Here is a 15,390-nt window from a genome sequence, read left to right as displayed (position 1 = left end):
ATTCTTCTTTGTGACTGTGTAATACATAATATTCCAGTGTGTGTGTGTGTGTGTGTGTGTGTGTGTGTACACGTGTATATATATATATGTGTGTGTGTGTGTACACACACATATATATATATACACGTATATATATATATATATATATATATATATATATATTTCCCTGTCCCTCACCCACTCTGTTAACCATCAGTTCTCTATAGTTAAGAGTCTGTTTCTTGATTTCTTTCTTTTTTCTCTTTGTTTTGTTTCTTTGTTTTTCATTATTTTGTTTGTTAAATTCCACAGATAAGAGAGATCATATGATACTCGTTTTTCTCTGACTTATTTCGCTTAGCATTACACTTTCAGCTCTATCCATGTTGTTGCAAATGTCAAGATTTTACTTTTTTATGGCTGAATAGTATTCTGTGTGTGTGTGTGTGTGTGTGTGTGTGTGTGTGTGTGTGTGTGTATCCTACATCTTTATCCATTCATCTGTTGATGGACATTTGAGCTGCTTCCGTATCTTAGCTATTGTAAATAATGCTTCAGTAAACATAGGGGTCCATATATCCCTTTAAATTAGGCTTTTTGTATTTTGGGGGGTAGATACCCAGGAGTGTGATTCCTGGGTCCTAGGGTAGTTTTATTTTTAACTTTTTTTTTTTTTTTTAAATTTTTTTTTTTCAACGTTTATTTATTTTTGGGACAGAGAGAGACAGAGCATGAACGGGGGAGGGGCAGAGAGAGAGGGAGTCACAGAATCGGAAACAGGCTCCAGGCTCTAAGCCATCAGCCCAGAGCCCGACGCGGGGCTCGAACTCACGGACCGCGAGATCGTGACCTGGCTGAAGTCGGACGCTTAACCGACTGCGCCACCCAGGCGCCCCTATTTTTAACTTTTTGAGAAAGCTCCACTGTTTTCCAGAGTGGCTGCACCAGTTTGCATTGCCACCAACAGTAAAAGAGGGTTCTTTTTTCTCCACATTCTCATCAGTACTTGTTATTTCTTGTGTTTTTGATTTTAGCCATTCTGGTAGGTGTGAGGTGATACCTCATTGTGATTTCGATTTGTGTTTCTCTGATGATGAGTGATGTTGAGCATCTTCGTGTGTGTGTTAGCCATCTGTATGTCTTCTTTGCAGGTATGTCTGTTCACATCTTCTGCCCATGTTTTGATTGGATTATGTGCTTTTTTGGGTGTTGAGTTGTATCAGTTCTTTATATGTTTTGGGTACTAATCAGTTATGTCATTTGCCTATATCTTCTCCCATTCAGTAGGTTGGTTGCCTTTGAGTTTTGTTGATCATTCCCTTCACTGTGCAGAAGCTTATTATTTTGATGTAGTCCCAATAATTTATTTCTGCTTTTATTTCCCTTGCCTCAGGAGACATACCTAGAAAAATGTTGCTATGGCTGATGTCAGATAGATGACTTTCTGTGCTCTTTTCGAAGGTTTTTATGGTTTCAGGTCTCAACATTTAGGTCTTTAATCCATTTTGAGTTCATTTTTGTGTATAGCGTAAGAAAGTGGTCCAGTTTCATTCTTTTGCTTATAGCTGTCTAGCTTTCCCAGCACTGTTCGTTGAAGAGACTGTCTTTTTTCCCACTGGTTATTCATTCTTCCTTTGTCAAAGATTAATTGACCATATATTGTGGGTTTATTTCTTAGTTTTCTGTTCTATTACACTGACCTCTGTGTCTGTTTTTATGCCAGTACCATACTGTTTAATTACTACTGCTTTGTAATATAACTTGAAATCTGGAATTGTGATACCTCCTGTTTTGTTGTTCTTTTTCAAGATTGCTTTGGCTATTCTACATCTTTTGTGGTTTCATACAAATTTTAGGATTGTTCTAGTTCTGTGAAAAATGCTGTTGATATTTTGGTAGGGATTACATTAAATCTATAGATTGTTTGAGGTAGTCTGAACATTTCACCAGTATTTGTTCTTCCAGTCTGTGAATGTCTTTCTTTCCTTTGTGTTGTCTTGAATTTCTTTCATCAGTGTTTCATAGCTTTCAGAGTATACGTCTTTCACCTCTTTGGTTAAATTTTTTCCAAGGTATTTTATTGTTTTGGGTACACTTGTAAATAGGCTTGTTTTCTTATTTTCACTTTCTGCTACTTTGCTATTAGTGTGTAAGAATGCAACAAATTTCTGCACATTGATTTTGTATCCTGCAACTTTATTGAATTCATTTATCAGTTTTAGCAGTTTTTTGGTGGAATCTTTAGGGTTTTCTGTATGTAGTATTGTGTCAGATGGAAATAGTGCAAGTTTTACTTCTTTCTTACCAATTTGGATCCCTGTTATTTCTTTTTCTTATCTGATTACTATGGCTAGGACTGCCAGTACTATGTTGAATTAAAGTGAGAGTGGATATCTGTGTCCTGTTCTTTACCTTAAGGAAAAAGTTTTCAGTTTTTCATGGTAGAGTGTGATGTTGGCTGTGAGTTTTTCATAGAAGGCCTTTATCATATGAGGTATGTTTCCTTCTTGACCTATTTTGCACAGGATTTTTATCATGAATGGATGTACTTTGTCAAGTGCTTTTTATGCATCTACTAAAATGATTATACAGTTTTTATCCTTTCTCTTATCACAGTGATTGTTTGCAAATACTGGATTGCCCTTGCATCCCTGGAATAAGTCCCACTTGATTGTGGTATATGGTTTTTTTAAATGTATTGTTGGATTTGGTTTGCTCATATTTTGTTGAGGTTTTTTTGCATCTATATTCATGAGAAATATTGGCCTATAGTTCTCTCTTTTTTTGTGTGTGGGTTTCTGTTTGGTTTTGGTATCGGGATGATACTGGCCTCGTTGAATGAATTTGGAAGTTTTCCTTCCTCTTGTGTTTTTCAGAATATTCTGAGGAGAATAGGTATTAACACTTTATTAAATGTTTTGTAGCATTCCTGTGAAGCCTTCTGGTCCTGGACTTTTGTTTTTTGAGAGTTAAAAAAAAATTTTAATGTTTATTTTTGAGACAGAGAGGGAGAGAGTGAGAGAGAGAGAGACACAGAGTGGGGAAGGGGCAGAGAGAGAGGGAGACATGGACTCCAAAGCAGGCTTCAGGCTCTGAGCTGTCAGCACAGAGTCTCACGTGGGGCTTAAACTCACCAACTGTGAGATCATGACCTGAGCTGAAGTCAGACACTTAACTGACTGAGCCCTCAAGCATTGCTTTTTTTCTGAGTTTTTGATGACTGATTTCATTGCAGGTAATTGGTCTGTTCAATTTTTCCATTTCTTTCACCATAGGTTGGGTAGGTTATATGTTTCTAGGAATTTATCCATTTCTTTTAAGTTGTCCAATGTGTTGGCATTTAGGTTTTCATAATATTCTGTAACAATTATTTGTATTTATTTGGTGTTGATTGTTATTTCTCCTCTTTCATTGGTGATTTTGTTTATTTGGGTACCCCCAACCCCTCTTTCTCTGCTTTTTTTTTTTTTTTTTTTTTTTTTTAATGAATCTTGCTACGGGTTTTTCAATTTTGTTCATCCTTTCAGAGAATTCTCTCTTGCTTTCGTTGATCCATCCTATTGGGTTTTTTGTTTGTTTTTTTACTTTCTGTGTCATTTATTTCTGTTCTAATCTGTATTTTCTTCTTTTGCTGGGTTTGGGTTTTATGTGTTCTTTTTCTAATCCCTTTAGGTATGAGGTTATGTTGTTTGAGATTTTTCTTCTCGAAGTAAACCTGTATTGCAATAGTACACTTATCTCTTAGAACCACTTTTGCTGCTTCCCGAAGTTTTTGAATCATTGTAATTTTCATTTTTGTTTCCATGTAATTTTTTTATTCTTTGATTTCTTGGTTGACCCGTTCATTGTTTACTAGCATGTCATTTAACTTCCATGTATCTGTTGTCTTTGCAGAGCCTTTCTTGTGGTTGCTTTCTAGTTTCATAGCGTTGTAGTCAGGAAAGATGCATGGTATGACTTTGATTTTTATAATTTGTTAAGACTTGTTCTGTGGCCTAAATATGTGATCTGTTATGGAGAATGTTCTGTGTGTGTTTGAAAAGAATGTGTTTTCTCCTGTTTTAGATGGAATGTTCTGATACTCCTGTTACATCCATCTGGTCCAGAGTGTCATTCATAGCCACTATTTCCTTGTTTATTTTCTGGTTTGATGATCTGTCCGTTGATCTAAGTGGGGTATTCAAGTCACTTTACTATTGTTGTGTTACTTTTGATTAGTTCCTTTATGTTTGTTGCTAACTGTTTTTTGGAATTGGGTGCTTTCATGTTGGGTGCATAAATATTTACAATTGTTATTCTGCTGTTGGATTGTACCCTTTATTATTCAGTGGTTTTTGTCTCTTGTTACAAACTTTGTTTTAAAGTCTATTTTGTCTGATATAAGTATGGCTATCCTGGCTTTCTTTTGACATCCATTTGCATGATAAATGTTTTTCTGTCCCTCACATTCAATCTGCAAGTGTCTTTCTGTCTGAAATGAGTTTCTTGTAGGTAGCATTTAGATGGGTCTTGTTTTTATTCATTCTGTCACCCTGTGTCTTTTGATTGGAGTGTTTAGTCCATTTACATTCAAAGTAATTACTGATTAGTATATATTTTTGCCATTTTGTTACTTGTTTTGTGGTTGTTTTTGCACCTTTTTTCTGACCCTTTCTTTCATGGTTTGTTGGCTTTCTTCAGTGATATACTTGGATTCCTTTTTCTTCATTCTTTGCGTGTCTATTACTGGTTTTTATTTTGTGATTACCATTAGGTTTGTGTAGAACCTCTTCTGCATATAGTAGTGTATATTAAGTTGATGGTTGCAGAACTTTAAACCCCTCTGTAATCCCACTCCCCATGCTTTTGGTATAGGATGTCATTTTTACATCCTTTTATTTTCTGAATATTTTAACTGGTTTTTACAGAAGCATTTACTTTCTTTAAAAAAAATTTTTGTGATGTTTATTTTTGAGAGAGAGACAGACAGACAGAGCACGAGTAGTATTGGGGCAGAGTCTGAAGCAGGCTCCAGTTCACCCTGGGGCTTGAACTCACAAGCTGTGAAATCATGACCTGAGACAAAGTCAGACACTTAACCGACTGAGCCACCCAGGTGCCCCTGGAAGTATTTACTTTTAATGGTTTTTTTGTGTTTTTACTTTTTTACACTTTTACTTATGGTCTTTGCTTCCCACTCAAAGAGTGCCCTTTAATATTTCTTGTAGGACTGGTTTAGTGGTCTTAAACTCCTTTAGTTTTTGTTAGTGTGAGAAAGTCTATCTTTCAATTCGAAATGATAGCCTTGCTGGATAGAGTATTCATGGCTGCAGAAAATCCTTTCAGCACTTTGTATATATCATGCCACTGCTGTCTGGCCTGCAGTTTCTGTCTGAAAAAACCACTGATAGCCTTATGGGATTTCTTTGTATGTAACTGTCTTCTTTTCTCTTGCAACCTTTAAAATTCTTTATCATAATTTTTTTTCCATTTTATTTTATTATTTTTTTAACGTTTATTTATTTTTGAGACAGAGAGAGACAGAGCATGAACGGGGGAGGGTCAGAGAGAGGGAGCCACAGAATCTGAAGCAGGCTCCAGGCTCTGAGCTGTCAGCACAGAGCCCGATGCGGGGCTCGAAATCACGGACCATGAGATCATGACCTGAGCCGAAGTCGGACGCTTAACTGACTGAGCCACCCAGGCGCCCCTTTTCCATTTTAATTAATGTGTGTCTTTGTGTGGAATCCCTTGAGTTGCATTTGTTGGGGAGTTTGAATTTGTTGTGGCAATTTGTTTCTTGGGGGTTGAATTTGTTGGGACAATTTGTTGTGCCTCCTGAATCTGGATCTCTGTTTCCCTCCTCACATTTGGGAAGTATTCAGCTATTTTCTCTTCAGATTCATTTTCTGCCACCCTTTCTCTCTCTTTTGGGATCCGTGTAACGTGAATGTTACTATGCTTGATTGAGTGAGAGTTCTGTAAGTCAGTTCTTATTATGCAGTATTTGTCTCTCATCTGTTCATCTTGATTGCTTCCCATTTCTCTATCCTCCGGGTCACTGATAACATTCCTTTGCTTCCTGTAGCCTACTTTTTATTCCATTTATTTTTTTGTTTCATTTATTGAGTCTTCATGTCTCATGTTATTTTTTTCTGTCTTTGCTAAGGGTGTCAACAATATCCTCCACTCTTTTCTCAAGTTTAGTGAATATCTTTGTGATCATTATTCTAAATTCTCTACCAGGCTTAGTAATTTCTGTTTCACTTATGTCTCCTGTTGTGATTTTGTCATGTTCTTTCATTTGGGACATATTCCCCTGTCTCCTCATTTTGTCTACCTCTCTGTGTCTGTTTCTGTGTATTAGGAAAGTCAGCCATATCTCCTGCTGTTAAAAGTAGTGGCTTTATGAAGAAGAGGTCTTGTAGTGCCCTGCAGTGCACTGTTCCCTATTCACCAGAAAGTGACACTTCAGAGGAGTCTGCTGTATGTTGCTTGCGTCCTACTATTGTGCTTTCTCTTTCAGTCCAGACTTCTGCACTGACTATCTGCCTCTTGTGGGCTGTGCTTGCTTTCTGTGGTATTAGACCCAGGCAGGCCGGCTTGAGAGGGCATGACCATAGGAGGGCTCAGGGGCCAGGCAGCAGTGTTAACCAAAATTTGCACCGAGTCAGTAGTCCCAGGCCAGATCCCCTAAATCACGGTGGTGGCCAGCGGCATGGCATGTGTTATAGCCGGACACAAAGCACACGGCTGAGGTAGTGACAAGAAGCGTACGGGTGTGTGCGTGGTGGCTGGGGGCATTCAACTTTAGCAAAATCTGCACTGAGCTGCTAGACCTGGCTAGATCTGCCAGAGTGCGATGGCCACAGGGCCACAGCACGCGGAGGCAGTGATTGGGTGGGGCGCACACAGTGTTAATAAAATTTGCCCTGAGCCCAGGGCCTAGGCCAGCATACTTAGAGTGGGTGATTCCTCAGGAGAACTCAAGGCACAGCGCACTGCTGGCGCTACCTCACGGGTGTCTGTGCAGCACTGCCTCCCGTCTGTGTCTGTTTATGCTGAGGGGTGGGAGAAAAAATGGCACCTGCCAGTTCCTTTATTCTCAGAGGAATTCCTCAGTGTGCTCTGAAATCTCTATAAACAGATCTCTTTGCCTTTGTGTAAGCTGTCACGTCTGTGTTGACTCTTCTAAATGTCCTCGTCTCTTTAAGGGCGGGGACCTGGCTATCACATGCACTCCTGGCTACCCAGTGCTGAGTCACCTGACCTTCAGAGCTCTAGACTCCCAACTCCCCTAGTTATACAGACTCATGGAGTTCAGTGCCTCTGGTTTTCAAGGCTGGAAGTTATGGGCATTCTTTTTTCCTATGTAAACTCCCCGGTGCTTTGCCTTCTCTGTGACCACAGCTTCCTTTCTCCTGTGGGCAGTGCTCCTGGCTGCCTTTCTGCCCTTTCTAACCTCTCCAGGGCTGGCTTCCTGTATTTGGCTGTGGAGTTTGTTCTGCCAGTCTTCAGATCACTCTCCAGTTTATTGACTCAGATGTGAGTGATATGTAGCTGTAAAAGTAGGATGGGATGAGCTTAGGGTCCTCTTACTCCACCATCTTGCATCCCCTCCTCCTACAAATGTTTTACAAGTTTAGAGCTTTTGGGCACCTGGGTGGCTCAGTAGGTTAGTTGTTCAGCTTCGGCTCAGGTCATGATCTAGTGGTTCGTGGGGTTCGAGCCCTGCATCGGGCTCTTTGCTAACAGCTCAGGGCCTGGAGCTTGCTTCGAATTCTGGGTCTCCCTTTCTCTCTGCCCCTCCCCTGCTCACGCTCTGTCTCCCTCTCTCAAAAACAAATAAACGTTAAAAAGATAAGTAAATAAAAACTTAGCGCTTTTGGTTAGGTATTTGGTCTTTGTCTCATTAATGATGTTTGTTTTCTTGGTTTGTTATTTTGTGAGTAACTGGCAACACTAATTTTTAACATAGATACTTGGGGCTCCTGAAAAATAAATTTTTCTTTTCTTCCCCCAGTTGGCACATATGTGTACATATGTTTATATACATCTATACATACACAAACAGTGAGGAAAAGTGGTTAGCATTTTTAGAGGTTTAATGCTGACATAAGTAGTGGTAGTATAAGGCCATGATCACTTGTGGTTTTGAATTTTGAATGGTAACGATAAACTCATTTTTACTTCTTTTACTGTATAAATTTAATGAGAGTACAAGAATTTTAATGCAGAATAATTTAGTAGTCAAGATGAACTTGATCTGTAACTTTTTACTATAGAAGTTCCACCAAGACTATTTTCATTTGTACACATAAGTGTCTTTGGCTGGGGGGTGGGGCGGGGGGGGGGGATTTAGTAATCAAAAGGATTTGTAAAGGAGAATTTTACTTGGGAAGAGTTTTTTCTTTACCTTGTTCCCTGTAGCTACCATTTACTTACCATTTACTGGGCTAGATACTTTATGCAGTCTCATTTTATTCTTACGGCAACTCAGCGAGGTTGCTTTTGTTAACCTTGTAGTCCAAATTAGGTTAAGTAGCTTGCTCAGGTTCATACAGTAGTAATGGTAAAGTTGGGATTTAAATCGAGATCTGTCTGTGCTCTTTTCATTGCACTACCCTCCCTCCTGTCAAGGGATCAGATATGAGAAACATAAAAAGGGATAATGAAAGGTAAACTAGGGGAAGAATGAAAAAATAAAAAGTTTAGAAAAATTAAAATATTTAGACAGAATTTAATCTTAGAGAAAAAATATTTTTTTATGGAAAAATTACTCATTTTGCTGGAAAAGCTTTTCCAGAACAAGGACTTATGTAGAGTAAGATTAAGGCCTCTAGATATTAAGCCAAATATTTTAAAAACAGTCTTAAAGCAAATTAAACTGTCACGTAGATATCTTATCTCAATGAAATATGCTTGGTATGAAGCCTAATAGTGTCATCTTTTTCCTTGTCAGATGTTGACGATGGAGATACAGTGACAGATTTCATGGCTCAAGAGCGAGAAAGAGGCATTACTATTCAGTCTGCTGCTGTTACGTTTGATTGGAAGGGATATAGAGTCAATTTAATTGATACGCCAGGTATGGTGCTGTTTGAGCAATGCAGAGGTGCTGCATCATTTGAGGTTTTTATTCATGTTTGTGTTTCCTTTTAAATTGTGGTCAAAAATATATCATAAAATTTACCATCCTAACCATTTTTAAGTGTACAGCTCAGTAGGTAAGTATATTTACATTGTTGTGAAACTGATGTCCAGGAGTACTTAGTCTTGCACAACTGAAACTATATATCCATTATATAACTACTACTCTTTGTCATCTGCTCCCATTGCTGGTAATTACTCTTCTACTTTGTAATCTAGGAGATTACTTTAGATACCTCATATGAGCAGAATCATACAGTTTTTGTCCTTTTGTGGGTGACTTACTTTGCTTAGCATGAAATCTTTCAAGGTTTATCTGTCTTATGTGAGAGGATTTCCTTTATTTTTAAGGCTGCATAATATTCCATTGTACATATATAACATAATTTGTATGTAAATATACATCATTCATCCATTGATGGAAGGTTGTTTCCATCTCTTGGCCATTGTGAATCGTTTTACTATGAGTGTGGTGTGCAGATATGTCTTTCAGACTCTCCCTTCGGTTCTTTTGGATATATACCCCAAAGTGGGATTGCTGGATCATGTTTTTTTGTTCAGTTTTTAAAAGATTTTAAGTGTTGGGGCTCCTGGGTGGTTCAGTAGGTTGAGTGTCCAGGTTTAGCTCAGGTCATGATCTCACGGTCCATGAGTTCGAGCCCCGTGTCGGGCTCTGTGCTAACAGCTCAGAGCCTGGAGCCTGCTCAGATTCTGTGTCTCCCTCTCTCTCAGCCCCTCCTCTGCTCATGCTCTGTCTCTCTCTCTCTCTCTCTCAAAAATAAATAAACATAGAAAAGTGAATAAAAGATTTTAAGTGTTATGTTTCTCATCTTTTTTTAGGTCATGTAGACTTTACCTTGGAGGTTGAGCGCTGCCTTAGAGTGTTGGATGGTGCAGTAGCTGTGTTTGATGCCTCTGCTGGTGTAGAGGTAAAAAATAATCTCAGAGTAAAGTGAAGATACCAACAACATGATTTTTTCTTAAAGTAGAATGTATCAGATTTAGTTACGATAGCCCTGTATTTGTTAAGTTCATATTAATCAAAGTATGGTGAAATTGGAATTTAATACTGCAATCACATATACAGGTCTATATGTGATCTCAGATATTTCGTAGTAAAAGGGAAATAGTTGCTTTTCTGTAGAAAATATGAAAGTTAGTGCTGAAAACTGTGAAGGGCTTGAGATTCTTACCTGTTTTTTTAAGCTAACTAGTTAACCTGCCACAGTTTTATGGCATGCTGGCATAAGACATAAGACTTTTGAGTCAGAGATAAAGGACTGTTAGTCACAGGAATAGCAGTAGCCAGAGTGTCCATAATTTCTTGTCTTAGTTACCCAAGCCCCAATTCCCACAGGGTGACCTAAAGAGAGTCAAGAGAGTCAAGAGTTGCACATGCCATGGAACCCTGTGCTTAGAAAATGCACATGTTTTGTAATGAGCAGTAAGCATGCCTGCTGTTTGCTCTGGAGAGAGATGTTATCTTCCAGGCTTATAAACAAACCTACCTTTTGACTCAGAGGAAGACACTTCTCTTTCTAAGCCGTTTACTATATTTGAAGACATCTTTGAAGACATAGTCCAGAACAAAGGCAGTTAGTGCCTTTCCTAACAAACTATGTAGAAAGGTGAAATACCCATGAAGAATTGTGTCCTAACAGTTACTGAGTTTTTTGAATAAATCTTAAAAGTGGATTTATAATAAATTATACTGGGGTCAGTTATGTACTCTTTAGCATATCGCTATATGTCTTAAAATTTCAAGATTGGCTTTTTATTAAATATAGAATCCTCTTCACTTCTTCTAATCTTAAAGTTACTAAAAGTGATACACTAAATGATTGATATTAACATTTCCCAAATGATACAAATCGACACCATGGGGCTTCCTCATAGGATGCACTAAGAAGGGCACAACATTATGTTGTATTCTTGGCAGAATGTTTGGCCCAAATCTAATCATGAGAAGGCAATCAAATGAAATTTCTTAAAAGTTTTTTTTAATGTTTGTTTATTTTTGAAAGAGAGAGAGTGCGAGCAGGAGAGGGGCAGAGAGAGAGGGAGACACAGAATCCGAAGTCAGGCTTTGAGCTGTCAACACAGAGCCCCATGCGGGACTTGAACTCCTGAACCATGAGATCACAACCTGAACTGAAGTTGGATGCTTAACTGACTGAGCCACGCAGGCACCCCTGTAGTTGAAAGGATTCTAAACAAACAAGAAAACTAAATGTAATATGATCTTTGGAAGGATCCTGGATTCAAAAACAAAAAGTTACAAGAGCATCAGTAGGAAAACCAGAATAATTTTAATATAGATGATATGTTATTAGAAAAAAGTATTGTAGGGGCACCCGGGTGGCTCAGTTGGTTAGGCATCCGACTTCAGCTCAGGTCATGATCTCACGGTCTGTGAGTTCGAGCCCCACGTCGGGCTCTGTGCTGACAGCTCAGAGCCTGGAGCCTGTTTCCGATTCTGTGTCTCCCTCTTTCTCTGCCCCTCCCCTGCTCACACTCTGTCTCTCTCTGTCTCAAAAATAAATAAACATGAAAAGGAAAAAAAAAGAAAAAAGTATTGTATCAGTTTAAATTCTTTGAATATGATCTTTGTAAATGGTTATGTAGGAGAATATCCTTATTTTTAGAAAATACAGGCTGAAGTATTTAGGATTAAAGTGTGATGATATCTGCATCTTGCTCTAGTGGTTCACCTCCCACGCACACATACACGTATGTTGTTAGTTTGGGTACTTTGAGCATTAGATGCCAAGTTGGGATTAGATGCATAAGAGATTTATTGGTGGATATCCCTGTGAAGAGTAAAGGAGAAAAAAGAGAAGTGGAAGAGAGCTTGCAGACCAGAGGGCAGATCAAGGAGCTCTTGGTGACAGGACGATTGGGTAGGAAGAGTTTCAGACTATAGCACATTTCCAAAAGGGGTTTGGCTAGGCTGATGGAAGTCCTCAAGGCAAAGTCGCCTGTTGGAGAAGTCCCACATGTTTTGTAGGAATAACCTACATTCGTACTTCTGCTCTGCTTGGCCATTAGCTGGTCCTTGAGAGACCGTGGTAGTTAGTAGTCAAGATGACTAGCACTTGGAGCTATCATTTAATTATGCTCTGTGTAGTAGATCCAAGTGGCACATTCCCATACCCAGTGCACACATTCTAATGTGTTCATATGCACATTTGGGGAAAAAAAGGCAAGTGTGGGAAGGTGTTCATACTTGGTGAATCTAGGTGAAGGGTACATGGTATTTATTGTACTGTTTTTTTACCTTTTTTATAGGTTTGAGATTTTTCAGAATGAAAAGTTGTTGGGGGGAGATAATACAGTTATGGAAAGCCCGACCTGAGGACTGCTGACAGGCAGTGATGTTTTTTTGATCTAAATACAGCCTGACCTTGAGGTCTGAGGTTGATTATACATTATTCCCATTTCTTTCTGATCACTTCACGTCCTAATGGTTGCATTCTTTCTGTCATTATGACTTGTATATGTACATTTGACAGATGGCATTATTTACAAAATTGAAATATATTGGAATAGGAAATTTCTGAATTTGTGACACAGAAGCCTTTTATGTGCTACAACATGCTAAAATGGACTTTTAGCTAGCAGGTGGGATAATGGAAGTCTTTCTATATTTTTTAATATGCTTTTTTCTTGGAAAATTTATAATATACCCCCAGCCCCCACCTCACCATATGCAGAAATTAGTTACCTTGGGGGTAGGTAACAATATCTTAGGATATAAAGCATACTAGAAGAAGAAAAGTTGATTCATTGGACTTTATCAAAATTACATCTTCTCATTAAAACTAAAAAAATTAAAAAATAAAAAGGGAAGCTGTAGGCTATGAAAAAATTTCTCATGTTAGATATAGTATATGAATGTTAAATTTCCAGAATGCGATAACACTATTGATTATGTAGGAAAATATCATTGTTTTAGGAAGTATGTGCTGAAATTTTCATAGTACATGGTACATGGGTGTGATCAAGGACTTGTATCCAGAATATATGAATAACTACAAATCAGTAATAAAAACTTACAACTTAGTAAATAAATGGACAAAAGACTTGAGTGGATTTTTCACCAGAGACATGAATGGCCCAGTGAGCACATGAAAAGATGCTCAGTCTCATTGATTATCGAGAAATGCAAATTAAAATTACAAAGAAAAACTATTTGACACCCACAAGAATGGCTAAAGTTGAAAAAAATGATGGCAAATACTGGCTGAAGTTGTGGAACCAGTGGAACTCTTATACACTGTTGGTGGAACTGTAAAATATTATACTTTGGAAGACTATTTGGCAGTTTCTTATAAAATGAAGTCTGCACATATCCTCTCACCCAGCTCTTCTACTCCTGTATCTTTATCCAAGGGAATGAGAACATTTGTCTCCTAAAGACTTTTTCAAAATATTTACAGCAGCTAAATTCATAATAGCCCAAACCTAGAAGTAATCTGGGTGCTCATCCACAGGTGGACAAACAAGCTGGCACATTTATACGAAGGGGTTTAGCCAAAAACAAAACAACAACAACAAAAATAACAGCCATCATACCTAACAACATAAATGAATGTCAAAAACTTTATGTTTAGTGAAACAAGCCATGTTATTTATATGAGATTCAAAAATGGAATGAATCTGTGGTGACAAATGTGAGGACAGGTTGTTTATGGGGGACGGGACATAAGAAAAATTTCTTAGGTTCTATATCTTGGTTGGGATAGTAGCTATACAAATCTATACATTTACAAGAATGCACTATACACTTGAGTGTTTTTTATTCTATCTAAATTTTACCTAAACAAATTATATAAAGTGGCTTCTGTATCAGGTAATGTCAGCACATTAGGCTTTGTATGCTCTGTTCTAGGGCTTTGAGACTCCACTAGGCAGAGATATTGTAACAGACTCAAACTATTTATATTTAAAATGTGTAAAAATTAGAATTAAAAGAAGTCAAATAGAAAAGCATATGAGAGGGGCGCCTGGGTGGCTCATTTGGTTAAACATCTGACTCTTGATTTCGGTTCAGGTCATAATCTCGTGGTTTGTGGGATCAAGCTCCGTATCGGGGCTCCGTGCTGACAGCCTGGAACCTGCCTGGGAGTCTCTTTCTCTCTCTCTCTCTCTCTCTCTCTCTCTCTCTCTCTCTCTGTCTCTCTCTGTCTCTCTCTCTGCCCCCTCCCATGCATGCATGCATGCTTTCTGCCTCTCTCAAAATAAATAATTAAAAAAAAACAAAAACGTGAGAATTGCTACTAAGAAATAGTTATTGGCTTTTTTCTCCCTCACTCTTCAGTTTAACTCAACTTTTAAACATTCATAATAAAAATGCATGTACTTTTAAAAAGTTTTATTTAAATTTTAGTTAACACATAGTGCAATATTGGTTTCAGGAGTAAAAATGCATATTTTTATCACAATATCATTTTTTATCACAATACAGTCCTATTCTTTTTACATTACAACAACAAAAGAATTAAGGCAAAAGTCCCTATTTTGCTGGTCAGCAAACTGATGAGTTCAGTATTAATGTGACCTGTTCTGGGTAAGGTGAAGCCAGACAAAAATGGCATCTTCTGGTTCTTAATTAAGTCCTCTTTCCATGACTCTTAATACCTCCCAGGTGTTTGTTCTCCTTGTGTGGCAACCTAGACCACCCAAAGGAGTATTCTCAGTTTGAAGCACGTTCTGTATCACACTTCATCATGTTCTTTGTTCTATTACCCACTAGCAGAAGAGTAGCTAGTGCAGCGGCACTAATTCTGTGTTGGAACAGGGCCCAGTTCCATGTTATAATAGATTCTTAGATCTATTTGTTCCATGTGTAGTGGAGTTATTTTTGTCCAATATGTGGGTTTTTTTTCCCTTTCTCTTTGCTCCAGGCCCAGACTCTCACAGTATGGAGGCAAGCTGATAAACACAGGATACCTCGAATCTGTTTTTTAAACAAAATGGACAAAACTGGAGCAAGGTATTTCAAGGGTTTTTTTCCCCCCCATTTGTTAAAAGTAGAAATACAGGGGTCCCTGGGTGGTTCAGTCGGTTAAGCATCCAACTTTGACTCAGGTCATGATCTAATGGTTTGGGAGTTCAAGCCCCACGTTGGGCTCTATGCTGACAGCTCAGAGCCTGGAGCCTGCTTGGGATTCTGGGTCTGTCTCTCTGCCCCTCCCCTGCTTACATTCTGTCTCTCTCCTCTCTCTCCCCCTCTCTCTCAAGAATAAATAAACATTAAAAAAAAGTAGGAATACAGTTTTG

General features: G+C 38.3%; 1 protein-coding gene across 4 annotated transcripts in view; it reads left to right on the top strand.

The window, feature by feature from the left end:
• The window catches only part of GFM2 (GTP dependent ribosome recycling factor mitochondrial 2), a 75,284-nt gene that overhangs the window by 17,947 nt on the left and 41,947 nt on the right, over window positions 1-15,390 (top strand). For all 4 annotated transcript variants that reach the window (XM_043591971.1, XM_043591979.1, XM_043591995.1 and 1 more), the window contains 3 exons: window positions 8,921-9,046; window positions 9,949-10,037; window positions 15,015-15,103. In XM_043591971.1, the coding sequence (XP_043447906.1) occupies window positions 8,921-9,046; window positions 9,949-10,037; window positions 15,015-15,103 (304 nt within the window). The remainder of the gene's footprint in view (window positions 1-8,920; window positions 9,047-9,948; window positions 10,038-15,014; window positions 15,104-15,390) is intronic.

Source organism: Prionailurus bengalensis, chromosome A1 (genome assembly GCF_016509475.1).
Source record: "Prionailurus bengalensis isolate Pbe53 chromosome A1, Fcat_Pben_1.1_paternal_pri, whole genome shotgun sequence".
In the NCBI taxonomy this organism is placed as follows: Eukaryota; Metazoa; Chordata; class Mammalia; order Carnivora; family Felidae; genus Prionailurus; species Prionailurus bengalensis.
Note: the sequence above shows the minus strand (reverse complement) of the source record. Positions and strands in the feature narration are given on the sequence as shown.